Source organism: Symphalangus syndactylus, chromosome 7 (genome assembly GCF_028878055.3).
Source record: "Symphalangus syndactylus isolate Jambi chromosome 7, NHGRI_mSymSyn1-v2.1_pri, whole genome shotgun sequence".
NCBI lineage: Eukaryota > Metazoa > Chordata > Mammalia > Primates > Hylobatidae > Symphalangus > Symphalangus syndactylus.
Window position 1 is genome coordinate 18359435 of NC_072429.2, and position 22131 is coordinate 18381565.

Here is a 22131-nt window from a genome sequence, read left to right on the forward strand (position 1 = left end):
AAAAATTAGCCGGGCGTCGCGGTGGGCGCCTGTAGTCCCAGCTACCCAGGAGGCTGAGGCATGAGAATGGCGTGAACTCAGGTAGCGGAGCTTGCAATGAGCTGAGGTCGTGCCACTGCACTCCAGCCTGGATAACAGAACAAGACTCCGTCCCAAAAAAAAAAAAAAAAAAAAAAAACCAAAAAAAAAAAAATCTTATTTGAGAACTATTCTATGATGTCTATTAAAATATAAAAAACACATGTCCTGGGATCCAGCAATGCCACTTCTCAGCATCTGCCCTAGACAAATACAAGTTCCCAAGGAGGCAAATACAAAGATTTTTCCCTCTAGTATTGTTTGGTGTCATTCTCCTGCATTTTCTAACACTCTTAGTTTTATTTTGCTTGTGGATCTTAAAAAAAAAAAATCCAGTCTTCTGATTATATGATTTAAAGACATATAAAAACAAATAAAATAAAAAGAGAGAGTACCAGTGACATGCTGGGTTTTGGGTGCCGAGGAAGGACTGTAAATTGGAACACACAGACAGCCTTTTGAAGACCAAAACACAAGACTCCAGAGATGAGCAGGCATGGCAAGGCCAGTTAACATCCCAGGACCAAGAGAAGCTTCCAGTCTAGGGGAGGGGGCTGCAGATGGTTTACCCCACTACAGCAGCTCTGGGATCCCCAGCCCTCTTTGTAAGACAGCGTCTGGGGGAAGTTTGAATGGCAGGGGGTGTGGAGACAGGGGGCCACAAAGGGAGAAGGAACAGAAGGCAGTTGCTAGGAGACGGCTTGAAAAGTTGCAGCACAAGCTTGGAATTTGGTGGAAACCACTGATCTTGTGCCAGGGTTTTGGGAGATAGGTCCTGGGCCTATTTCTGGCATCAGACCTTTGCCTGTGTGATCCGTAGTAGAGTGTGGCACAGCAGTGTGCCAGGGAGAAAGAGAGAGGCAGAGAAACAGAGAGGAAAGGAAAGAGAGAGGGAGATGGCCAGGGGTCAGTGGGGAGAGACAGAGAGAGAGAGAGAAAGAAAGAGAGAGAAAAGGAGCGGGAGAGAGAGATTGAGACAATTTAGAGAGAACCCTAAACTAACAAAGGAACATACAAAAATTCCAGGAACCTTGCCATCCACTTTATCACATGAAAAAATAGTAAGGGAGAAGAGTAAAACAAGAATCAGCAAACTATAGCCAGTGGGCCTAATCCTGCCTGCTGCTTTGTTTTGGATAGTCTAAGCCATGAATGGTTTTTATATTTTAAAATGGCTGAAAAAAAAATCAAAAGGAGACTACTTGGTGAAAAGGTGCAAATTATATAAAATGCAAATTTCAGTGTCCATAAATGACATTTCAGTGGAACACAGACACTGTCATTGGTTTACATACGGCCTACAGCTGCTTTCACACTGCAATAGCAGAGGTGAGGGGATGCAACAGAATTCCTACGACCCACAAGGCAAAGAATATTTACCATCTGGCCCTCTCCAGAAATCATCTGCTGACCTCTGGAGTAAAAGATATTAAGGGAGGGCGCCGTCTGAGACTAAATATATAATTTGGGGCTCTAAGAGAATAATAATACGGAAGAGTTATTGAATGCTTCCTCTAGGTCAGGGTCTGTGTTAAGCGCTTATCATGCATAATTTTACTGAATTTTGCAAAATACCCCATGACATAGTGGCTGTTTTCTAAATCTCTATTTCACAGATGAGGAGATGGAAGTTTACAGCTGTGATATTTAGCCCAGGCTGCACGTTAGAATCACCCAGGGAGCTTTTAAAACTTACTAATGCTCAGTAAGGTCTTACTGATCAGAAATAGGATCCCAGAAGGAAGTTGGCTGAGCTAGACTCCAGATCCATATCTATCTGAATTTAAAGCACATGCACTTAAGACCAACTTATTTTTCCTGCTAAATGGCAAGACTCATAGGCTGTGGCCATTTCCTACATGGGATTTACCCTGTTTCCAGCCAGTAGTGAGGAACGTTCCTTCTCTTTTTCCTAACAATAATTTCGACCATGTATTGAGGGTCTACCATGTGCTTTGCACTTGATCTTCATTAGTGCCTTTCCCTTGAGTCTCTTTCAGTAACCTTACATAGTATTATTTCCTCAGTTTTCAGATGAGCCTCAGACAAGGTTAGAGCGACTTGCCCAACAGTGACACAAGGTGCGGGCTTCTGTGGTGCTCGTCACATTCTGCTTCCTGATTTGGTGCTAGTTACAGAGGAGTTTTTCTTTCTGAAAATTCACTGAGCTCTATGCTTAGGTGAATTTTCCGTATGTATTTTACACTGCAATAAAAAGTTTAAAAAATACTTTGCCGAAGGTTACACAAAACATGAAAAATCCAAGTTTCAAACCCTAGTCTATGTCATTGTTTCTTAAAGTGTATGATGAGACCTTTCTCATGATACAAGGAATTAAATAGCACTGAATTACAAAGGGAGAAAGTTGTCCCCTTTTCAATTCTTGTTCAGACATTTTGATTACATCAAGGAGAAAGTCTCTCTTTGGCAATAGCATGTCTTCAACATTGCTGAAACATTTGCTAACCTTTTTTTTTTTTTTTTTTTTTAATAACGGGAGAGAAGGCTCAGGCTTAGCAAGCAATATATCTAACTAGACTAATAATATTGCTTTATTTTCGTTACATTGTGTTTTCCACAGTTACCTTTTGAAGCAGACTTGGCTCTTGGTCTACCCAGTATCCACTTTTTCCCTTAGTAACAGAAATTTGATTTTCGTACCCAAATAACAGACCTCATTCTCTAGTCTCGCTTGCAGTTAGGCAGGCTAAGTGGCTAAGCTTGGCCAATGAGAAGCAAGCAGAAGTTGCTGTGTGGGACATTCAGGAATGCTTCTTAGGTAAAAGGTGTACACAGGCATGCTCTCTTTTGTCTTTCCTCTTTCCTGATGGTTACCTGCCTGATGGCTGGTGATCCAGCAGCCATCTTGGGCTATAAAGCAGCCTTGGTGATGGAGGTCACATAGTAAAGACAGCAAAGCTGACAGAGGAAAGGAGCCTGGATTCGCAGTAATACCGTGGGGCTGACAGAATTGGATAGCCTTGGATTGCTTCCTCCCGTTTTTTTTTTTTTTTTAAACAGAGTCTCACTCTGTCACCCAGGATGGGGTGCAGTGGCGCAATCTCGGTTCACTGCAACCTCTGCTTCCTGGGTTCAACCAATTGTCCCTGCCTCAGCCTCCCGAGTAGCTGTGATTACAGGTGCACACCACCATGCCCGGCTAATTTTTGTATTTTTTAGTAGAGATGGGGTTTCGCCATGTTGGCCAGGCTGATCTCGAACTCCTGACCTCAGGTGATCCATCCGCCTCAGCCTTACAAAGTGCTGGGATTACAGGCATGAGCCACCACGCCTGACCTCTCCCATTATTTAAAAAATTTTTTGAGATGAGGTTTCACTATGGGTTCAAGCAATCTTCCTGCCTCAGCCTCCCGAATAGCTGGGATTACATTCCTCTTCTTTTTTTTTTTGCTCTATCACCCAGGTTGGAGAGCAATGGTGTAATCTTGGCTCACTGTAACCTCCCCTTCCTGGGTTCAAGTGATTCTCCTGCCTCACCCTCCTGAGTAGCTGGGATTACAGGCGCGCCCCACCACGCCCAGCTAATTTTTATATTTTTAGTACAGACAGGGTTTCAACATGTTGGTCAGGCTGGTCTCTAGCTCCTGACCTCGTGATCCGCCCACCTCGGCTTCCCAAAGTGCTGGGATTATAGGCATGAGCCACCGTGCCTGGCCCTCTTCTTCTTAAGTGAAGAACAAGTAAACTTCTATTTTATTTCTGTCTAATATTTCTGCTCTCCATTCCTGAAAGTCAAATGCAATTCCCAAGAACTCTTTAATTTATGGCAAACTACACAAATTTTCCATTTAGAGTAACATAAAGTTTCTTTACTGTTTTTTTTTTTAGCAAAATAAATGTCACTATATCAAGATAAAGAACATTAGGTGTGAACTAGCATAGGTGATTCATGGGAAACAAAATGGCAAATTTGAAAGGAATTCTGGGAACCATCGTACTAGGTTACATTGCCTTTTTGCCTGTAGAGAACCTGTGAGGAGAGGGGTTCTCAACCTTCCCAGTGGAACCCTTCTCTTAGTTGCACTGGCATTGGGGGATCTCATTGCTGGGCCTAGGTCCAGGCAGGGCAGCTCCTGAGGCCCAAGGGCGTGCTCACTCACCAGCTGTCTTCCAGTGTCTGTGTGCTGCTCCTGCCCTCCTGCCTCTTCTCCAGCTCCACTGCTGTCTGTTCCAACAGAGCAGACACAGCGTCCTATAGAGACAAAGGTTGCTGGGTCATTGGGTACAATGTAGGTGCCACCCTACCTGCCAGGAATCAGAGCATCTCAGAGCTGTGACCCTCCCAGTGAATTGATGGTGAAACCAAAGACCAGAGTGGTCAAGTGTCCTGCCCAAGGTCACTGATAAACTGGAAAAATTGTCCTTAATTCCTTCAACTAGCAGTTCTCCAGAGAATAGCTCCTGTATGTATGAACCTACTCAGAATCGTGGTGGAAGACAGCCAAGTTTAGCAGTGAAGTGCGAGAGAATTAAGGTCTCTGACTGTAAGGAGACCACAGCGTCATCAGACCAACGTGTGAACCATCAATAACATAACGCAATAAGGATTTGACATAGAAGAGAGGTAATAGGAGAGATAAGTATTGGCTGTTTGGGAACAGTGGAGCAGTGATAAAGCTTGGGAAGTTGCATTCAGGGAGGGCTTCCTGAAAGAGGAACATTTATACTGAATGGTATCTACAGTGAAAAAGCCCATGTGACTTGAGGAAACTATTTAACCTCTCTGAGACTGTTTCCTCTAATAACTGCTAGAAAGGGTTGTTATGAAGATTAATTGAGACTCTACATAAGGAACATAGAAGAATACCTGGCATATAATTGACATCCAGTAAATGGTAGCTAATACTAAAGCAAAAACTGGATCCTGTAGTTTTCTGAGCACATGGTTAATTTGTAGTTACCCTTGGTAGTGTGGGCCAGAGCCTGAAAAATTCCTGACATTTTCTTGTAAGGAGGGAAAGAGGGAACTAAAGTCAACTGAAGGCCTGGTATATACCAGGCACTGTGAAAGATGGTTTATGTGTAGCATCTTATTTAATTTTTACAACCATCCCGGTAGGTGCGAATTATTATGACTCGCTTGAGAAACAGGAAGGAGAGAACTAGTGTGTCTAGGGTTGATGTTACTTACTCAAGGTCATGCTCTAGGAAGGAGAGGAGTTTCAAGACCTTTACCAGCTCACTGTCTGCTTTTGGAGTGAGAGACCTGGGTTTGAGATCTAGCTTTGCTGATGAGATGTACATCTTAATGTAATTTGGTTATCTCTCTGAGCCTTGGTAAACTGCACATAATAAACAGAACAGTGCCTGATGCAAAAGGAAGTACAGAAAATGATGTTGATGATGATGATGAAAAAGAAGTTGGGGTGGGGAGGGAAAGGAGAGGAGGAGGAGAAAGAGAAAAAGAAAATAGACTTAATTTATCTATTTGCTACCCTTATCTTTACCTGTATGTCCCAACCCATCCCCTCCATTGAAATTCTAGGCAGTGGCTGTCCAAACTAACCAAGTACTGACAGAGGGAACAACCTCTACAGAGAGGGAAGAATCACTACAGAGAATTACAAGAAAACCTGAATCCAAAACACTCTCTATTTAACTTTTTGATATGGCCAGGATCCCGTAGGAGTCCAACACCCTATATGTAAGACTCACTTTGCTGCTCAACTGAGTCCTGACCAGTCTACCTGCCCAGGAGGTTTGGGCTTTCCAAACAGGCGAGACAGTTTAAGGATATTTTAATACATTAAAGCGTACTGCACTAAAATGAAAACAAAACATATTTTTTCACTGAAAATAGGCAAATATAAGATTTTTTTTCTTTTCTTTTCTTTCTTTCTTTTTTTTTTTTTCCTGAGCTGGAGTCTTGCTCTGTTGCCCGGGCTGGAGTGCAACAGTGTAATCTTGGCTCACCGCAACCTCTGCCTCCTGGGTTTAAGCAATTCTCCTGCCTCAGCCTCCCTAGTAGCTAGGATTACAGATGACTGCCATCATGCTTGCTTGGCTAATTTTTGCAATTTTAGTAGAGACAGGGTTTCACCATGTTGGCCAGGCTGGTCTCGAACTCCTGACCTCAAGAGATCCTCCTGCCTCGGCCTCCCAAAGCCCTGGGATTATAGGCATGAGCCACCACGCCCGGCCAAGATTTTCAAATAACAAAGTCATAATGGAACAGTTACCAAGTGCTCTTTAAAAATATTTCTTCAAAGCATCATAAAAACTATTTTCTTATTTTTATTATTATCATTATTTTTTTTGGTAGAGACAGGCCTCACCATGTTGCCCAGGCTTGTCTTGAATTCCTGGCCTGAAGAGATCCTCCTGCCTCGGCCTCCCAACGTGCTGGGATTATAGGCATGAGGCTCCGTGCCCATCCTCATAACAACCTTTTAAGGCTCATATTAGACATTAAAAATTGGAGGCTCAGAGAGGTGATATGACTGACCTAGCCCTCTGATTCTCTTCCCATGACTTCCAGCTGTCTCTTATACAAAGCCTCCACTATGGACCTTGAACAAAGTAGGGGCCCAAGAAAGGCTCATCTTTTATCTTCCATAGTTTTCTACCTCCTTCTCCATTTCATTTGTAAAAAATCATGAATTAAGGTTTTCCTTAGCCAAGTGGTATTAGGTAGAGCAAAGGACAGAAGGAGGAAAAACAGATGTGGAAGAGTACAAGTTGCGGAAGCGGAGCCGCCTGCCCCTTAGTGGAGATCTCTCCTTCCCTGTCTTCTCCTACTTCCTCCACCCCATTGTTCTCCTCTCATGATGCCCGACCACCTCCAGTTCTGGGAGAGGCTTTCCCTTCCAACATCCAGGTGCTGCCTTGTGGGAGGGTGGCGCACCTGGTCCCAGCTCACCGTGCTGGCAGGCCCTGGGGCAGGGGTCATGACTCCCACTGGCTTGAGCTCCCTGCTTTGTTTCTTCAAGTATTTGTAGCTGAGGAGGTTGTACCAGCGAGTCGACCTCTCCCCAGACCGGCAGACCTCCGCCAGGCTGATCTGGGCACCTCCCTGTTGGGGATGGAAACAAGGAGAACATAAGAGGCGGGGGGCAGGGGGGTGGGGACACCAGGTGTCAGGGAATTTGGTTCAAGGGGACAGCATGGAAAAAACACCACTCCAGATGAGAGGTAGGCATCCCGGCAGGAAGAGAGGCCAAGTTGTTAACATTTCCAATTAACTCATTTGTTCATTCATTCATTCGTTGATTGGTTTAATCATTTGCCAAATCTTTACTGAAGACTTATCCTATGAATTTTTTTAATTAAAAAAACTATGATAAAAAAAACCTTTAGTTTACCATCTTTGCCCTTTTAAGTGCACAGTTCAGTGGTATTAAACATTTCGCGCATTGTCGGAAAAGAGATCTACTGAACATTCTCATCTTGCAAATCTGAAACTCTACACTTATTAAGCAACGACTTCCTTTTTCCCCTTCCCCACAGCCCCTGGTAACCACCACTATATTTTCCGTTTCTATGAATTTGATGACTTTAGATACCTCGTATAATTGGAATCATATAGTATTTGTCTTTTTGTGACTGGCTTATTGAACTTAACAATGCCTTCAAGGTCCATCTGTGTCGTAGCATGTATCAGAATTTTATTCCTTTTTTGTTGTTGTTTATTTGGAGGTAGGGTCTCACTCTGTTGCCCAGGCTGGAGTGCGGTGATGTGGTCATAGCTCACTGTAATCTCGAACTCCTGGGCTAAGAGATCGCCCTTTCTTTTTAAGGCTGAATAATATTCCACTGTATGGGTATGCTACATTTTGCTTATCCAGTCATCTGTTGATGGACATTTGGGTTACTTCCACCTCTTCACTATTGTGAGCAGTGTTGCTATGAACATGAGTGTACAAGTAATTCTTTTTTTTTTTTTTTTTTTTTTTTGAGACAGAGTCTCGCTCTATCGCCCGGGCTGGAGTGCAATGGCGCAATCTCGGCTCACTGCAAGCTCCGCCTCCCGGGTTCACGCCATTCTCCTGCCTCAGCCTCTCCAAGTAGCTGGGACTACAGGCGCCCGCCACCACGCCCGGCTAATTTTTTGTATTTTTAGTAGAGATGGGGTTTCACCGTGGTCTTGATCTCCTGACCTCGTGATCCGCCCGCCTCGGCCTCCCAAAGTGCTGGGATTACAAGCGTGAGCCACCGCGCCCGGCCAAGTAATTCTTTAAGAACCTGCTTTCAGGCCGGGCGCAGTGCCTCACGCCTGTAATCCCAGCACTTTGGGAGGCTGGGGCGGGTGGATCATCTGGGGTCGGGAGTTCGAGACCAGCCTGACCAACATGGAGAAACCCCATTTCTACTAAAAATACAAAATTAGTCAGGCATGGTGGCATATGCCTGTAATCCCAGCTACTCGGGAGGCTGGGGCAGGAGAATTGCTTGAACCCAGGAGATGGAGGTTGCAGGTGAGCTGAGATCGTGCCATTGCACTCCAGCCTGGGCAACAAGAACAAAACTGTCTCAAAAACAAAACAAAACAAAACAAAACAAAACAAAACAAAACAACAACAAAACCCTGCTTTCAATTCTCCTGAATATATGCCCAGAAGTACAATTGCCAGGTCATATGGTAGTTACATTTTTAATTTTTTAGTGGAACTACTACACTGTTTACCTTAAGACTCGCTAAGGGAGTGCATATAATCCCACCAACAATGCACACGAGTTCCAATTTCTCTACATCTTCACCAACACTAGTTATTTTGTGTGGTTTTTTGATAGCCATCATCCAAATATGTGTGAGGTGGTATCTCACTGTGGTTTTGATTTGCATTGCTCTGATAACTAGTAATGCTGAACACCTTTTCACATGCATGTTGGCCATTTGTATATTAATTTTGGAGAAATGTCTATTCAAGTCCTTTCACCTTTTCAAATTGGGTTATTTGATTTTTTTGTTGTTGAATACCCATTCTGTGTTACTTATATTAAGCACTAGGTTCTGTGTTATGTACTGAGGATAATGATGGTCCCCACCTGGTTCCACCTTCTGGGAGCCAGCACTCTCCCAAGGAACTCAGGAACTGAACAAGTAATTAATTCTAAGTGAGGTAGAAAACTGCGTATCATTTCTTCTCCACTAAATTTGCAAGAGTTAAAAAAATTGACAACAAATGCCGTTGGTGAGGTTATGGGGAAATAGGCCCTCTCTCACCTTGCTCGTGGAACTGTAAAATGGCAGAAACCCAATGGAAGGAATTTAGTCATATCTAGCAAAAATATAAATGCATTTTACCCTTCGACTGAATAATTCTCCTTGTAGCTGTCTATCCCACAGGTACACCTGCAGAAACCTGCACAAGTACAAAATGACCTACAAACAAGAGTATTCATTCTGACCCTCTTTGTAATAGCGAAATTTTTTTTTTTTTTTGAGACAGAGTTTTGCTCTTGTTGCCGAGGCTGCTGGAGTGCAATGGCATGGTCTTGGCTCAACACAACCTCTGCCTCCCAGGTTCAAGTGATTCTCCTGCCTCAGCCTCCAGAGTAGCTGGGATTACGTGCCACCATGCCTGGCCATTTTTTTTTTTTTTCTTTTGTATTTTTAGTAGAGACGGGGTTTCTCCATGTTGGTCAGGCTGGTCTCGAACTGCCGATCTCAGGTGATCCGCCCACCTCAGCCTCCCAAAGTGCTGGGATTACAGATGTGAGGCACCCGGCCAATAGCAAAAGATTTTAAATGACCCAAAGGTCCAGCAACAGGGAACAGACTAAAAGAACTATAATCTATCCATACAATGGATTATATAGCCATGTAAAAAAGAGGAAGATCTCTTTTTACTGATGCAGAGAGATGGCCAGGCTATATTGTTAAGGGGAAAAAATAGCATGGTGCAGAAAAGAATATATAATATGCTACCTTTTGTGCAAGAGAGAGGGGGTAAGTATATCTGTGTCTATAGTCTATCTACATATTGCACCATGTTTGAGGTGCCAGGGGGAGTGAACATGATCATATGCGCACAAGAAATAATGGAAAGATGAAAAAAAAATTAATCAAAGTGGTCACCTATATAGGATAGGTGGTGAGGCTGGGGTGGGGAGAGAGCATGATTTCTCTTCAATAAACCTTTCCATACAATTTTTCTTTGAATTATGTAAATATATCCCTTAAAATAAAAACAAACTATAACAAACTAACCTGACTGACTATAAGCTCACAGAGAAAGGAATTATTTCAAGTGACTTAATATTTTTACTGTTTTTTTTTTTCCCCTACACCCTTCCTAGAAATTACTACAAACTAACTAATCATTCCTCAGAGGCTTTATTGTTTCAACATGTGCAAAAATGAGCCCTGGTCAGGTTTGGGAAGGTGGTCAGCTCACCTTCCCCTAACACACCAGTGTTGGTGGGTGGAAGGGGCTACCCAGACTCTGTGCTGATGGGTGGTAGAAATACCAAATGCCAGTTTGCAAAATGGACCTGTAGCCAAGTGTATTAATCCGTTCTCATGCTGCTAATAAAGGCATACCCGAGACTGAGTAATTTTTTTTTTTTTTTTTTTGAGACAGAGTCTCGCTCTGTCGCCCAGGCTGGAGTGCAGTGGCGCGATCTCGGCTCACTGCAAGCTCCGCCTCCCGGGTTCACGCCATTCTCCTGCCTCAGCCTGCGGAGCAGCTGGGACTACAGGCGCCCGCCACCACGCCCGGCTAATTTTTTGTATTTTTAGTAGAGACAGGGTTTCACCGTGGTCTCGATCTCCTGACCTCGTGATCCGCCCGCCTCGGCCTCCCAAAGTGCTGGGATTACAGGCGTGAGCCACCGTGCCCGGCCGAGACTGAGTAATTTATAAAAGAAAGAGGTTTAGTTGACTCACAGTTCAGCATGGCTGGGGAGGCCTCAGGAAACTTATAATCATGGCAGAAGGGGAAGCAAACACTTGCTTCTTCACATGGTGGCAGCAAAGAGAAGTGCCGAACAAAAGTGGGAAAAGCCCCTTATATAAGCATCAGATCTCATGAGAACACACTCATTATCACGAGAACAGCAGCATGGGGGTAACAGCCCCCATGATTCAATTACCTCCCACCAGGTCCCTCCCACAACACATGGGGATTATGGGGGCTACAGTTCATCAGGATGCACTGGAACGTGGCAGGGCTGTGCTAGGTCTGGGACAGTGAAAGGTGGTTTCTGAGAGCACAGTGGTGCGTGGGGAGAGGAAGAAAGCACGATGCTGACACTTCACTTATTTAGTACCAGCTTCCTCATCTGGAAAACAGGGAAAATAACTCCTACCTACCAGCCTATTGGGAGGATCAGAGGGAATTAAATGCTTGCCACACTTCAGACACCCAGAATAAATGTACATGTATACAAATATTTGTCTATTACTCAGTTACTCATTCAATAGAAACTCCCTAAGCCCTTCGCAGACTCTGGAGCCACAGAAGCATGTAAGACATGATTCTTCCCCAAAACGGGGCTCACGGTTTCCTAGGGAGATAGACAGCGATTTGGATATTACAGTTCAGAACATGCCAGGCCATGTGTGAGGTATGAGGGGAAAGGACCAGGATCACAGCTTTGAGGTGTAACACCTCCAGCAGATTATTATTAATTCCAACAAGATACACTGTTTATCTGGGGCCGGCTCACAGCTGTGAGTATTGTCTACCTCAGTAAACTGGATGCACTTTTGAGGGCATTTACGTATTCATTCATTCACTTATTCAACACCCAAAAATCTGCTGAGAAGTCTTATGTGCCAGGCACTGTTCTGGGTGCTGGAGATAGAGCAGAATTGAAGGCAGATAAATATTCCTGCCCCAAGACCTTATATTCACGTCTAGGGGAATCAGACAACAACTCCATAGGTAAACTCCATACTGTGTTTCATCAAATCTAAGATGCCATCATTTAAAAGTGTACCATTATTTTATGCACCAAGAAAGAGAAATAGTTGCCAATGAAACTATAACCTGTCATCTAGTACACAGTGCATCTTGATTTCAGAAATAAAACGTAAAGATAACATGTACCCTATAATCTATGAGGTACAGCGAAATGTTAGGTGATAAAAGGTGCTGTAGAGAAAATACTACAGGGAAAGGGGCTAGGAGGGGATAGGAAAGCAGAGAGGGTAATGGGATTTATATAGGGTGGAAGACCTCACTGAGAAGGTGACATTTGAACAAAGTCCAGAAGGAGGTGAGGGAGCACCTGGGAGGACTGAATGCCAGGCAGAGGACACAGCAAGTGCAAAGGCCTGGAGGGGAGCACATGTTGGTGTATTCAAGGAACACGAGGCTGGAGGAAGAGTTTTGGGGATATAATCCCAGAGATAAGAAGCGGCCAAATCCCAAAGGGTCTTGGAGGCCAGGCAAAGGACACAGGTGTTGACTCTAGGTGGAGACATAAGCCATCATAAGGTTTTAGTGAAAGAATGGCATGCACTGATTTACATTTAAACAGGATTAGTCTGGCTACTCTGTTGAAAAAAGAGGAAGGGGAAAAGGACAGAAGCCGAGAAACCAAGTAGGAGATGGCTGCCATCATCCAGGTAAAGGAAGACAGTGGCTTGGGTCTGGGGAAGCGGTGAGAAGTGGAATCTAGGGTTCTTTTGAAGGTGGAGCTAAGAGGATGGGGTGAGGGAAAGAGACGGGTTAAGGATGACTGCAAGGTGTCTGGCCTGAGCAATGGAAGAATGAGATTGCCATCGGCTGAGACAGCGGAGACACAGGATGAAAGGTCAGGGGCATTCTTTTGGCCATGTTAGTTTGAGGTCCTATTTTACATTTAAGTGAAGATGCACAACAGGCAGTGGAGATACGAGATTCGAGGCGAGTGGGGAGGCCCAGGCTGGAGCCCTGCACTTGGGATGGGTTTGCAGCTGGGAGACAAAATGAGATCACCAAGGAAATGAGTAGAAAAGGGGAGGATCAAGGACCCAGCTCTGGGCCCTCTGACATAGGGAGGTCAGGGAAATGAGGAAGAATCAGCAAAGGAGACCAAGATGCTAGAGGTGAGGGGAGAACAATGGAAGAGCGAGGTAACCAGGAGGCCAAGCAAGGGCAAAGGATGTTGAAGGAGGTGGAGTCAGCCACTGTGGCAAGTGTAGCTGGCAGGTCCAGAAGGAAGATGGAGAGCTGGCCTCTGGTCTGGTAACAAGGAGCTCACTGATGAACATGATGAGCACACCGTCGGTACAAAGATGAGGGCCAGGCCAGGCATGGTGGCTCACACCTGTAATCCCAACACTTTGGGAGGACAAGGTGGGCGGATCACTTGAGGGAAGTTTGAGACCAGCGTGGCCAACATGGTGAAACCCCATCTCTGCTAAAAATACAAAAATTAGCCAGGTGTGGTGGCACGTGCCTATAGTCCCAGCTACTTGGGAGGCTGAGGCAGGAGAATGGCTTGGACCCGGGAAGCGGAGGTTGCAGTGAGCTGAGATCACGCCATTGCCCTCCAGCGTGGGCAACAGACTCTGTCTCAAAAACAAAAAAAAAAGAAAAAAGAAAGATGAGGGCCAAAGTCCGTGTGGACTGGGTTGCAGAGAGGAAGGGAACACCTCTTTCAAGTTTTTCCATAAAGAAAGGGAAAGAAACAATGTAGTAGTTTGAAGTGGAAATGGGGTGAAAAAAGTTTTAGGTCTGGCGTGGTGGCTCACGCCTGTAACCCCTAGCCCTTTGGGAGGCTGAGGCGGGAGGACTGCCTGAGCCCAGGAGTTCAAGACAAGCCTGGGCAACATAGTGAGAACCCATCTCTACAAAAAATACACAAATTAGCCGGCCATGGCGGCATGTGCCTGTAGTCCCAGCTATGGGGGAGGCTGAAGTGGGAGGATCACGTGAACCCAGAAGGTCAAGGCTGCTGTGAGCTGAGTTCATAGCACTGCACTCCAGCCTGGGCAACAAAGCAAGATCCTCTGTCAAAAAAAAAAAATTTGTTTTGTTTTGAGCATGGGAGAAACAACAGCATGATGATATACTGATAGGGTGGATCCAGTGGAGGAGGGAAAATTGAAGATGGAGGAAAGAGCGGAATGGCTGCTGGAGTAATGTCCTTGCGAGAAAATGGGGGCGGTGGCCTCAGACAGGAGTGCAGAAGGCCCATCCTCAGAAGCCAGGGAAATGGCAGAACCTACAAGAACAGCTAGATATGGTGTGGGGGCCCTCTTCTGAGTCTGTCCTCTCTTCTCTCCCTGAGAGAAGTATGAATTAGTCATTGTGATGAGTGGGTGAGTAAATGGTCCAGGGAGATACAGTATAATTTCTGGGCAGCATTCAGGGCTCATGGGAAGTGAGTGATCACCATTTCCAAATGACACCATACAGCGTGGTTGTGTGCACTATTTTTTCCAGTTGCTCAGTTGGAGAGGAGGGGGTGGAGTATTCACTTTGACAGGGCTGGGTTTTGCCAAGTTAGTATGCCAAAGTGAGAGGAGGCAAGGGAATGGTTGTAATGGTGAACCATGGGACGTAAGTGGGGCCTGAGAAGCAAGCTAGCTTGAGAGAGTCCGGGCTGGGTGGCACTGAGCTCAGCAGTAGAGCAGCGGGCAACTAGGCCCCCTGCAATGCCATGCTAGGGCATTTGGTGGAACTGTTGCCTGCGATATTGGGAAGGTGGGCTGTGTATTCCTCCCAACCTGTAATCTGGGTCTGGGGACATGAGAGACACTCATAGTAACCCCCTGAGAAGTAGCACGGTGAGATGGCTACACATAAGGAAGCTGGAGTCTCTGTTCAAATCCAGGCTTTGCCATTTTGTCCTTGGATGACCTGGCAGTTTACTTAGCCTTTCTGGGCCTTGATCCCTTATCTTCCTGGGGCCATCGCGAAGATTAAATGAGATACTGCACATGAAGTTTTTAGCCCACTGGTAGACACACAGACTCGGCTCAGTACAGTTGCTGCTGCTGCCTGGCTGGAAACAGACTGGGGATTCCACACACCCTGCTGCCCGGAGTCTCTGCGTGGGAGCGGACAGGCCCTTTTTCCTCCCATCTCACTTCCTCTCCTCCTCCAGCCACCAGAATACGACAGCCTGACACTCCATGTCCCCACCGTATACGAGAAAGGAGGTTTCCCATTGGCCGCAGGCAGAGACAAGCCACAGTGAGATGAGCGCTTTGGCTGCTGCCATGGCAACCAGCAATGACCAGACTTCAATTAGGAAGGAGGAATAAAAGGCATCCAATTAGGAGAAGAAAATAGGATTGAGCCTCTTCTCACTTAGGAATGCCCAGGGCCAAGGGAATGCTTCGCTGGAGGAGCCCAGGCTTGCCAACCCCTTCAAGTCACCACCCCCACCTCTGGGCTCCAGGGAGCCCTGTGCTGGCAAAGAGACAACAGAGAGGCGCTGACGTGTGTGGACTTCAGAGGTAGACCTGCTGGGGTTCAAATACGGCTTCTGCCACCTTCCTGTGATAGGAAAGGTCTTTCACCTCTTTGTGCCTCAGTTTCTCCACTGGAATACGCTACCTATTTTGCAAGGTTGGAGTGAGGATCAATAGAGATAATGGGCTGGGGATGGTGGCTCACACCTGTAATCCCAGCACTTTGGGAGGTGGAGACAGGCGGATCACTTGAAGTCAGGAGTTCAAGATCAGCCTGGCCAACATGGCAAAACCCCGCCTCTACTAAAAATACACAAATTAGCCGGGTGTGGTGGTGCCCGCCTATAGTCCCAGCTACTCTGGAGTCTAAGGCAGGAGAATTGCTTGAATCTGGGAGGTGAAGGTTTCAGTGAGCCGAGATCATGCCACTGCACTCCAGAGACTGAGAGCAAGACTCAGTCTAAAATAAAAAAAAAAAAACAGAGATAATGCATGTAAAGAGCTTAACTCAGTGCCTGCCATATAAACTGCATCCTACTGTCATTAACTATTGCATTATTGTCAGTAACAACATCAATGGCAGTGATGCTGCATTGTACTCAGCTAAGAAGGAAAGAGATGGGAACTGATATCCAGTGAGCACAAAGTGCAAACACTTTGCTGCTCTACATTCTTGCTACACAAAGTGTGATCCAGGAACCAGCAGCACTGGCCTCACCTGGGAGCTTGTCAGAAATGCAGAATCTCAGGTTCTGCTCCAGACTTGCTGAATCAGAATCTGCATTTTAGCCAGAGCTCCAGGTAACTTGTGTGCATGGCACAGTTTGAAGAGCTGCTTCAGCAACCTATTTAGTCTTCAGAGAACCACCTCCAGGAAGGCAGTATGAGCCAGATTTTACAGATATGGGAACTGAGACCGAGAATTGAAGATTGTGAGGAGACACGGCTGGAAAGGCAAGCCTGGTGACAGCCCCAGGCCACAATCCAAGATGTGGCCCCACAATGCCATGATAGAGAAACAGATATAGCGCATGCAGATCAAGGCAAGGATGGAGAGCAAAGAGATTCCCTTCTCTGGGCAAAGGTCTATGATTTATAGCAGGAGAAACGGGCGAGCCCTCCGAGAAGGCAGTGACAGAGTCTCCACCTTCCAGCTTCCAGAAATGGAGGCAGGAGAGGCTCGGAGGGGTGTACACATCTTGTTTCTCCCCTTTGCACGTACCCCACATTTTCCTCCATCACTTCAACCCATCCATTTCCAACATGGCCCTCCTCACAGTTTGTTTACATCTTAGCCATCAATGCTGGCACCTTGTCTGTTTGGCTCCCCCATTGAATCCTCAGCCCCAGACACAGGGGTGGGGACACAACAAGGTCCCAGTACAGATCTGAGCATGAGTGGAGTGACCTTCTAGGTATAATGCCCACGCTTGGGCTCCTTTGTGCCCACAGTTGAGTTATCATTAAAGTACTCTAACACTAAATGGCATCAGGGTTAACAAAGCCCTTTACTTCTTTTAATTCACTTGTACATCACAAACCCGAGTTAGCTATTATATAAATCCCCCTTCTACAGATGGGAAAGCTGAGTATCTGTCTGCACTTGGGTCTGCCTGTCTCTTAGGATACAATGTACCTGGGCTACTTCATCCCCAGTCCTGACTCCTGCCAATGCAGTGAGAGATGGAAGCTGGAGGAGGTCAGTTTCAGGGAGGAGGCTGGCAATGGCCCCACTCAATGAGAACCCACTGTGGATCAGACACTTGAAGAGGTGCTTTACGGGTGCTATCTCAATCCTTATGAAGATTCTTCTAGTGGGTAGGATGGAGGCATTATCATTTGCATTTTAGGGATAAGAAAAATGAGGATCAGAGATGTTAAGTACCTTGCCCAAGGTCATCCAGCTATACAGCAAGTGGTAAAGGTGGGATGTGAATGCCTATGTGTTTGTTTTCATTATTCTGTGCTTTTTTTCTTTTTATTTTTGACACAGGGTTCTGCTGTTGCCCAGGCCAGAATGCTGTGGCATGATCAGCTCACTGCAGCTCAAGGGATCCTCCCATCTCAACCTCCAGAGTAGCTAGGACTACAAGCATGCACCACTATACCTGGCTAATTTTATTTTTTGTAGAGACGGGGTCTTGCTGTGTTGCCCAGGCTGCTTTCGAACTCTTGCACTTGAGTGATCCTCTGGCCTTGGCCTCCCAAAGGGTTGGGATTACAGATATAAGCCACTACACAGCCATAGTCTGTGCTTCTTATCTATTCTCTCATGCTGCATAGTAAAGCTGCGGTATGTGGCCTTTTCCAGGTTCTGGCAGTTTTAAAAGGCACTCTCAGGTCCATCACTCTTCCTCTCGTGAAAGAGCTCCTTCCCTCCCACCCTAAGTCTGAGAACAACATTCACCTGTGGAAGTCTCGCTGCCTAGAATCCAAGATGAGCCTGATTGATAGCACAACCTGCATCTCCTTCGAGCCTTCTTCCTGAAGCTCAGGGTAGACCAATCCCCATAAACACAGAAGGCCAGCCAGCCAGCCAGCCAGCCAGACACAGCCCTTACCAGGCACTCTTCCAGATGGCTCCTGTCGGTGGTACAGACGTCGACTCTTAAGGTCTTCTGGTGAAGGGCTGGATAGGACATGGATACCCAGAACACCTCATTGAACACTAGAGTGTCTGAGGCATCCAGGGGCCGGGTCCGGAACAGGCAGGTAGTGCTTTCAGAGCAAGGAAGGACAGCCACGCGGATATTACTAGAGGGAGACAGAACCGCAGGAAATCTTGGGTCAGCCCATGCCTGGGGCTAAAATCTTGGACTAAACAGCTGCTGAAATCCCTAAGCAAACAACAGTGGATGAGAGTTTGCAGAAGTGAGGAATCCGGGGAAGCAGGCCCCTATACACTGGAAGGAACTTTGACAAATCAAACAAAATTCCAGATGCATTTGTCCTTTGGTCCAGACCCTTCACTTCTAGGCATTATCCCACAGATGCCCCGGCCTGAGTACCAGTGAGCTATGGAGGAGGCTATTCCACCTGGCACCGTCTGTGTGGGCAAAAGACTGAAATCGACCCAAGCATCCCATCTTGTCTTCCTTCTGTTTTGCCCACCTTCCTGCCCTTCCTTCTTCCCACATGTGCCACCCTCACAGTCTGGCTGGGTGTAGACCACAGACACATAAGCTTCTGTTGCCACCCTCCAGGCCTTACAATCGGAGAAAACTTGGAGGCAGATGAGTGCAATAAAGGATAAACCCATCTACCATGGGAGGAGCCCACATGCGGACAGAGCAGGTGTTTGCATCCCATCAGCATCAAGGTAACACGCAGTCACACCCCTCCAAGAGAAGCACAATGACTGGTGCTGACTCTTGGAAACAGAAGACCCATCTCTCTCTGCAAGGAACACTTGAGCTTAGGAGAAGATAAAACAGACTGTGACCATCTTCTCCATGAGGCTCCAAGTCCAGGAGGGTAGGGCCCAGGAAGGCTCTGCTCACCACCCCATTCCTAGAGCTGGCATGCAGCAGGTGCTCAGCACGTAATGGGGCAGGAATTCACACAGTCATCTAGAGAGTGCTTGTCTTTACAGGTGGTGGGCTTGCCATTGCGCCTGTATTCACATGCACAGAACTGACATTGAGCATCACAGTCATATGCATTACAAACCCACAGTGCCTTGACAAGGCCCATAACTGGATCAGGACAGGGCAGAAAAGTGACCCCCCGGGTAACTCCAGAGGGTGAGAGTATGATATACACCCATCCAGCTACATACTCACACTTTCTGGTCTTGTTGCTGCAACAGAGCAGAAAGGTTACTCAGCTGGATGATTAATATTGCAAATTGCTTATTCTTCTCATCATACCTGAAATGAAAAGGGGCATATGAAGTACCTATTAGTAACACACTCATCTCTCTCATTCCTTCTCTCTGTTAAAAGTCACAGGACGTGGCTGTTGGCTGCCCTGGGGACTATGGTGAGCCCAACAGCACAGGCCCAGTGCTTTGCTGCCATGCAGGGATGTAGAGCTAGAGCTGCCAATTGTTTGAAAAAATTTTTTTGTTTTGAAACAGGGTCTCACTCTGTCATCCAGGTTGAGTGCAGTGGCATGATCAGGGCTCATGGTAGCCTCGACCTCCCAGGCTCAGGTGATCCTCCCACCTCAGCTTCCCAAGTAGCTAGGACTACAGGTGTGCACCACCAAACCCAGCTAATTTTTTCTATTTTTAGTAGAGAGGGGGTTTCATCATGTTGCCTGGGCTGGTCCTGAACTCCTGGAATCAAGTGATCCCTCTGCCTCAGCCTCCCAAACTGTCAGGATTATAGGTGTGAGCCACCGCGCCCAGCCAGTTGTCTGAATTTTTAAAAAGAACCCATAAACGTGGGTGAAATTTCATGATATGGAAATATTGTCAACTAATTCCTATTAAAAAATATTGAAGGCCAGGCGTGGTGGCTCATGCCTGTAATCTCAGCACTTTGGGAGGCTGAGGCAGGCAGATCATTTGAGGTCAGGAGTTTGAGACCAGCCTGGCCAACATGGTGAAACCCCATCTCTATTAAAAATACAAAAGTTAGCCGGGCATGGTGGCACACTCCTGTAATCCCAGCTACTTGGGAGGCTGAGGCAGGAGAATTGCTTGAACCCAGGAGGCAGAGGTTGCAGTGAGCTAAGATCGCACCACTGCACTCCAGCCTGGGTGACAGGTGAGACCCTGTCTCAAAAAAAAAAAAAAAAATTGAGATCATCCCCCAACAAAAGAAAACAAAAAGAACAACCCAATCTGGGCTGCAGCCCCCACTGATCAACTTCCATCCAGACCGATGAAACCTAGACGGGATGGAAAGACAAAAGCCACAGCAACAATGAACAAACACACTGAGAGGCAGGAGGTCTCAGTCCCAGTCCTGGCTCTGCTACCAGTCAGCTCAGTGAGTTGGGCCAAGTCACAAGGTCTTTTAAAACCTCATTTCTCCTATCTGTAAAGCGGATGGCTGGGAGGTAGGAACGAATCAGCATCCCTTCAGTTAAGAAGCTGCAATGGCCAGCAGGTCCTGCTGGTGCTGCCTTCCACCCTGGGCGGCTGTGAAGGTAAATGCTGGGGAATGCTGCGGATGAAGAAGAGACCCCACACAGACCATTCCTTCTGTCCTCCTAGTCCTTGTCACTTACTTCAGGGCAATCTGAATTCGGGTCGCACCCACTGCTTCCGATTCGTCACTGTCAAATGCAGCAGCTTCTGAAGCACCCAGTCTGAAAGGCAACAGCAGAGGGGGAGTTAGGCTTCCCTGCAGTGAACAAACTGTTCTGGGAGGCTGAGGTTACATCCCCAGGAAGGAAAGTTGGGGTTTGCTCAGCTTTCCTCCAGGTCCTTTTTAAAATTTTAATAAAAAGAAAATTTTTAGAGATGAGGTCTCACTATGTTGCCCAGGCTGGTCTCGAACTCCTTGTGTCAAGTGATCCTCCCACTGAAGCCTCCCAAGTAGCTGGGATTACAGACTCACACCACTATGCCCAGCTTGGACTCCTCTCTTAAGGCGCCCTCCCTTTCTCTAGCGCTTGCTCCTTAGCCATACACCTTTTTCGTAGCTACCACAGAACTAGCACTCCCCAAACCTGAAGCATCTCTAACCCCAGGAAAAGTTATGCTGTCTGTGCCTTAGGCTGCCAAGAGGAAGGTGGGGTCGCGCCCTCTTGGGGCTCCTCCCACACACTGTGGGGGCCAAAACCTAAGCCACTCCACAGGCCTAGGCTCTGGATATTCAGAGTTCATGGCTTACAGGGCCACAGAGAGAGCCAGCACCCAGACACCTACCTCTGCACGGAAGCCTCGTACACACCACTGTCTCCAGCCACTGACTCATCTGATACGGCGGCTGAGACACAGGCCACTTTCAGGCCACACCCCTGGGCTGTATTCACAGCTAGGGAAGGAAAATGGAAAGGGAGGTTCAGGAACCAGAAAACTGCCTTTGCAACTCCCAATTTTGTTTTGTTTTTGAGGCAGGGTCTCACTCATCCAGGCTGGAGTGCAGTGGCACAATCATGGCTCACTGCACCCTCGATCACTCCGGGTTCTGGTGATCCTCCCACCTCCGCCTCCCAAGTACTGGAACTACAGGCATGTGCCACCATACCCAGCTAATTTTTAAATTATTATTATTTTGTTGTAGAGATGGGGTTTTGCCATATTCCTCAGGCTGGTCTTGAACTCCTGGTCTTAAGCGATCTGCCTCCTTTGGCCTTCCAAAGTGTTGGAATTACAGGCATGAGCCACTGTAATCCCAATACTTTGGGATTTTGGGAGCCTGAGCTCCCAATTTTGATACACTCTCTATGGATGAAAGACGGTTCCACCAAATTCCAACCACCTCTAAATGCTAAAGCAAAAAAAAATTTTTTAGAAGTTTGCTTTAGGGTGATGGAAGGAGTCACATGTGATTTTGTGTTTTACCATCCCAGGCTCTGGAGTCAAACTGCCTGGATTCAAATCCGGTTCCACCACTTACTGCTTCATGACCTTGAGATACTGACTTAATCCTGTTAAGCCCCAGATGCCTCATTTGTAAAACTTGGATAATAATACCTACTTATAGGGCTGTTGAGAGGACTCAGCAAGACATTATAAGGGAAGTCCTTAATATACAGATTGGTGCAGGCAGGCGAAGTGCTCTGCAAAACTCATTACAACTATCCTTATTGCCACTACTGTTCCTATCACTGTAGATATCCAT

At 46.5% G+C, this 22131-nt stretch overlaps 1 protein-coding gene across 7 annotated transcripts in view; it reads right to left on the reverse strand.

Annotated features, from left to right (window-relative positions):
• Positions 1-22131, reverse strand: part of WWC1 (WW and C2 domain containing 1) — a 180519-nt gene that overhangs the window by 23186 nt on the left and 135202 nt on the right. For 4 of the 7 annotated variants that reach the window (XM_055285310.2, XM_055285308.2, XM_055285305.2 and 1 more), the window contains exons 12-17: positions 21213-21321; positions 20570-20650; positions 19174-19260; positions 17953-18145; positions 6959-7111; positions 4200-4291 (exon numbers count right to left, since the gene is read on the reverse strand). In XM_055285310.2, the coding sequence (XP_055141285.1) occupies positions 4200-4291; positions 6959-7111; positions 17953-18145; positions 19174-19260; positions 20570-20650; positions 21213-21321 (715 nt within the window). Of the gene's footprint in view, positions 1-4199; positions 4292-6943; positions 7112-17952; positions 18146-19173; positions 19261-20569; positions 20651-21212; positions 21322-22131 lie in introns of all 7 variants that reach the window. The other 3 variants (XM_055285304.2, XM_055285309.2, XM_055285303.2) reach the window with 1 other exon arrangement.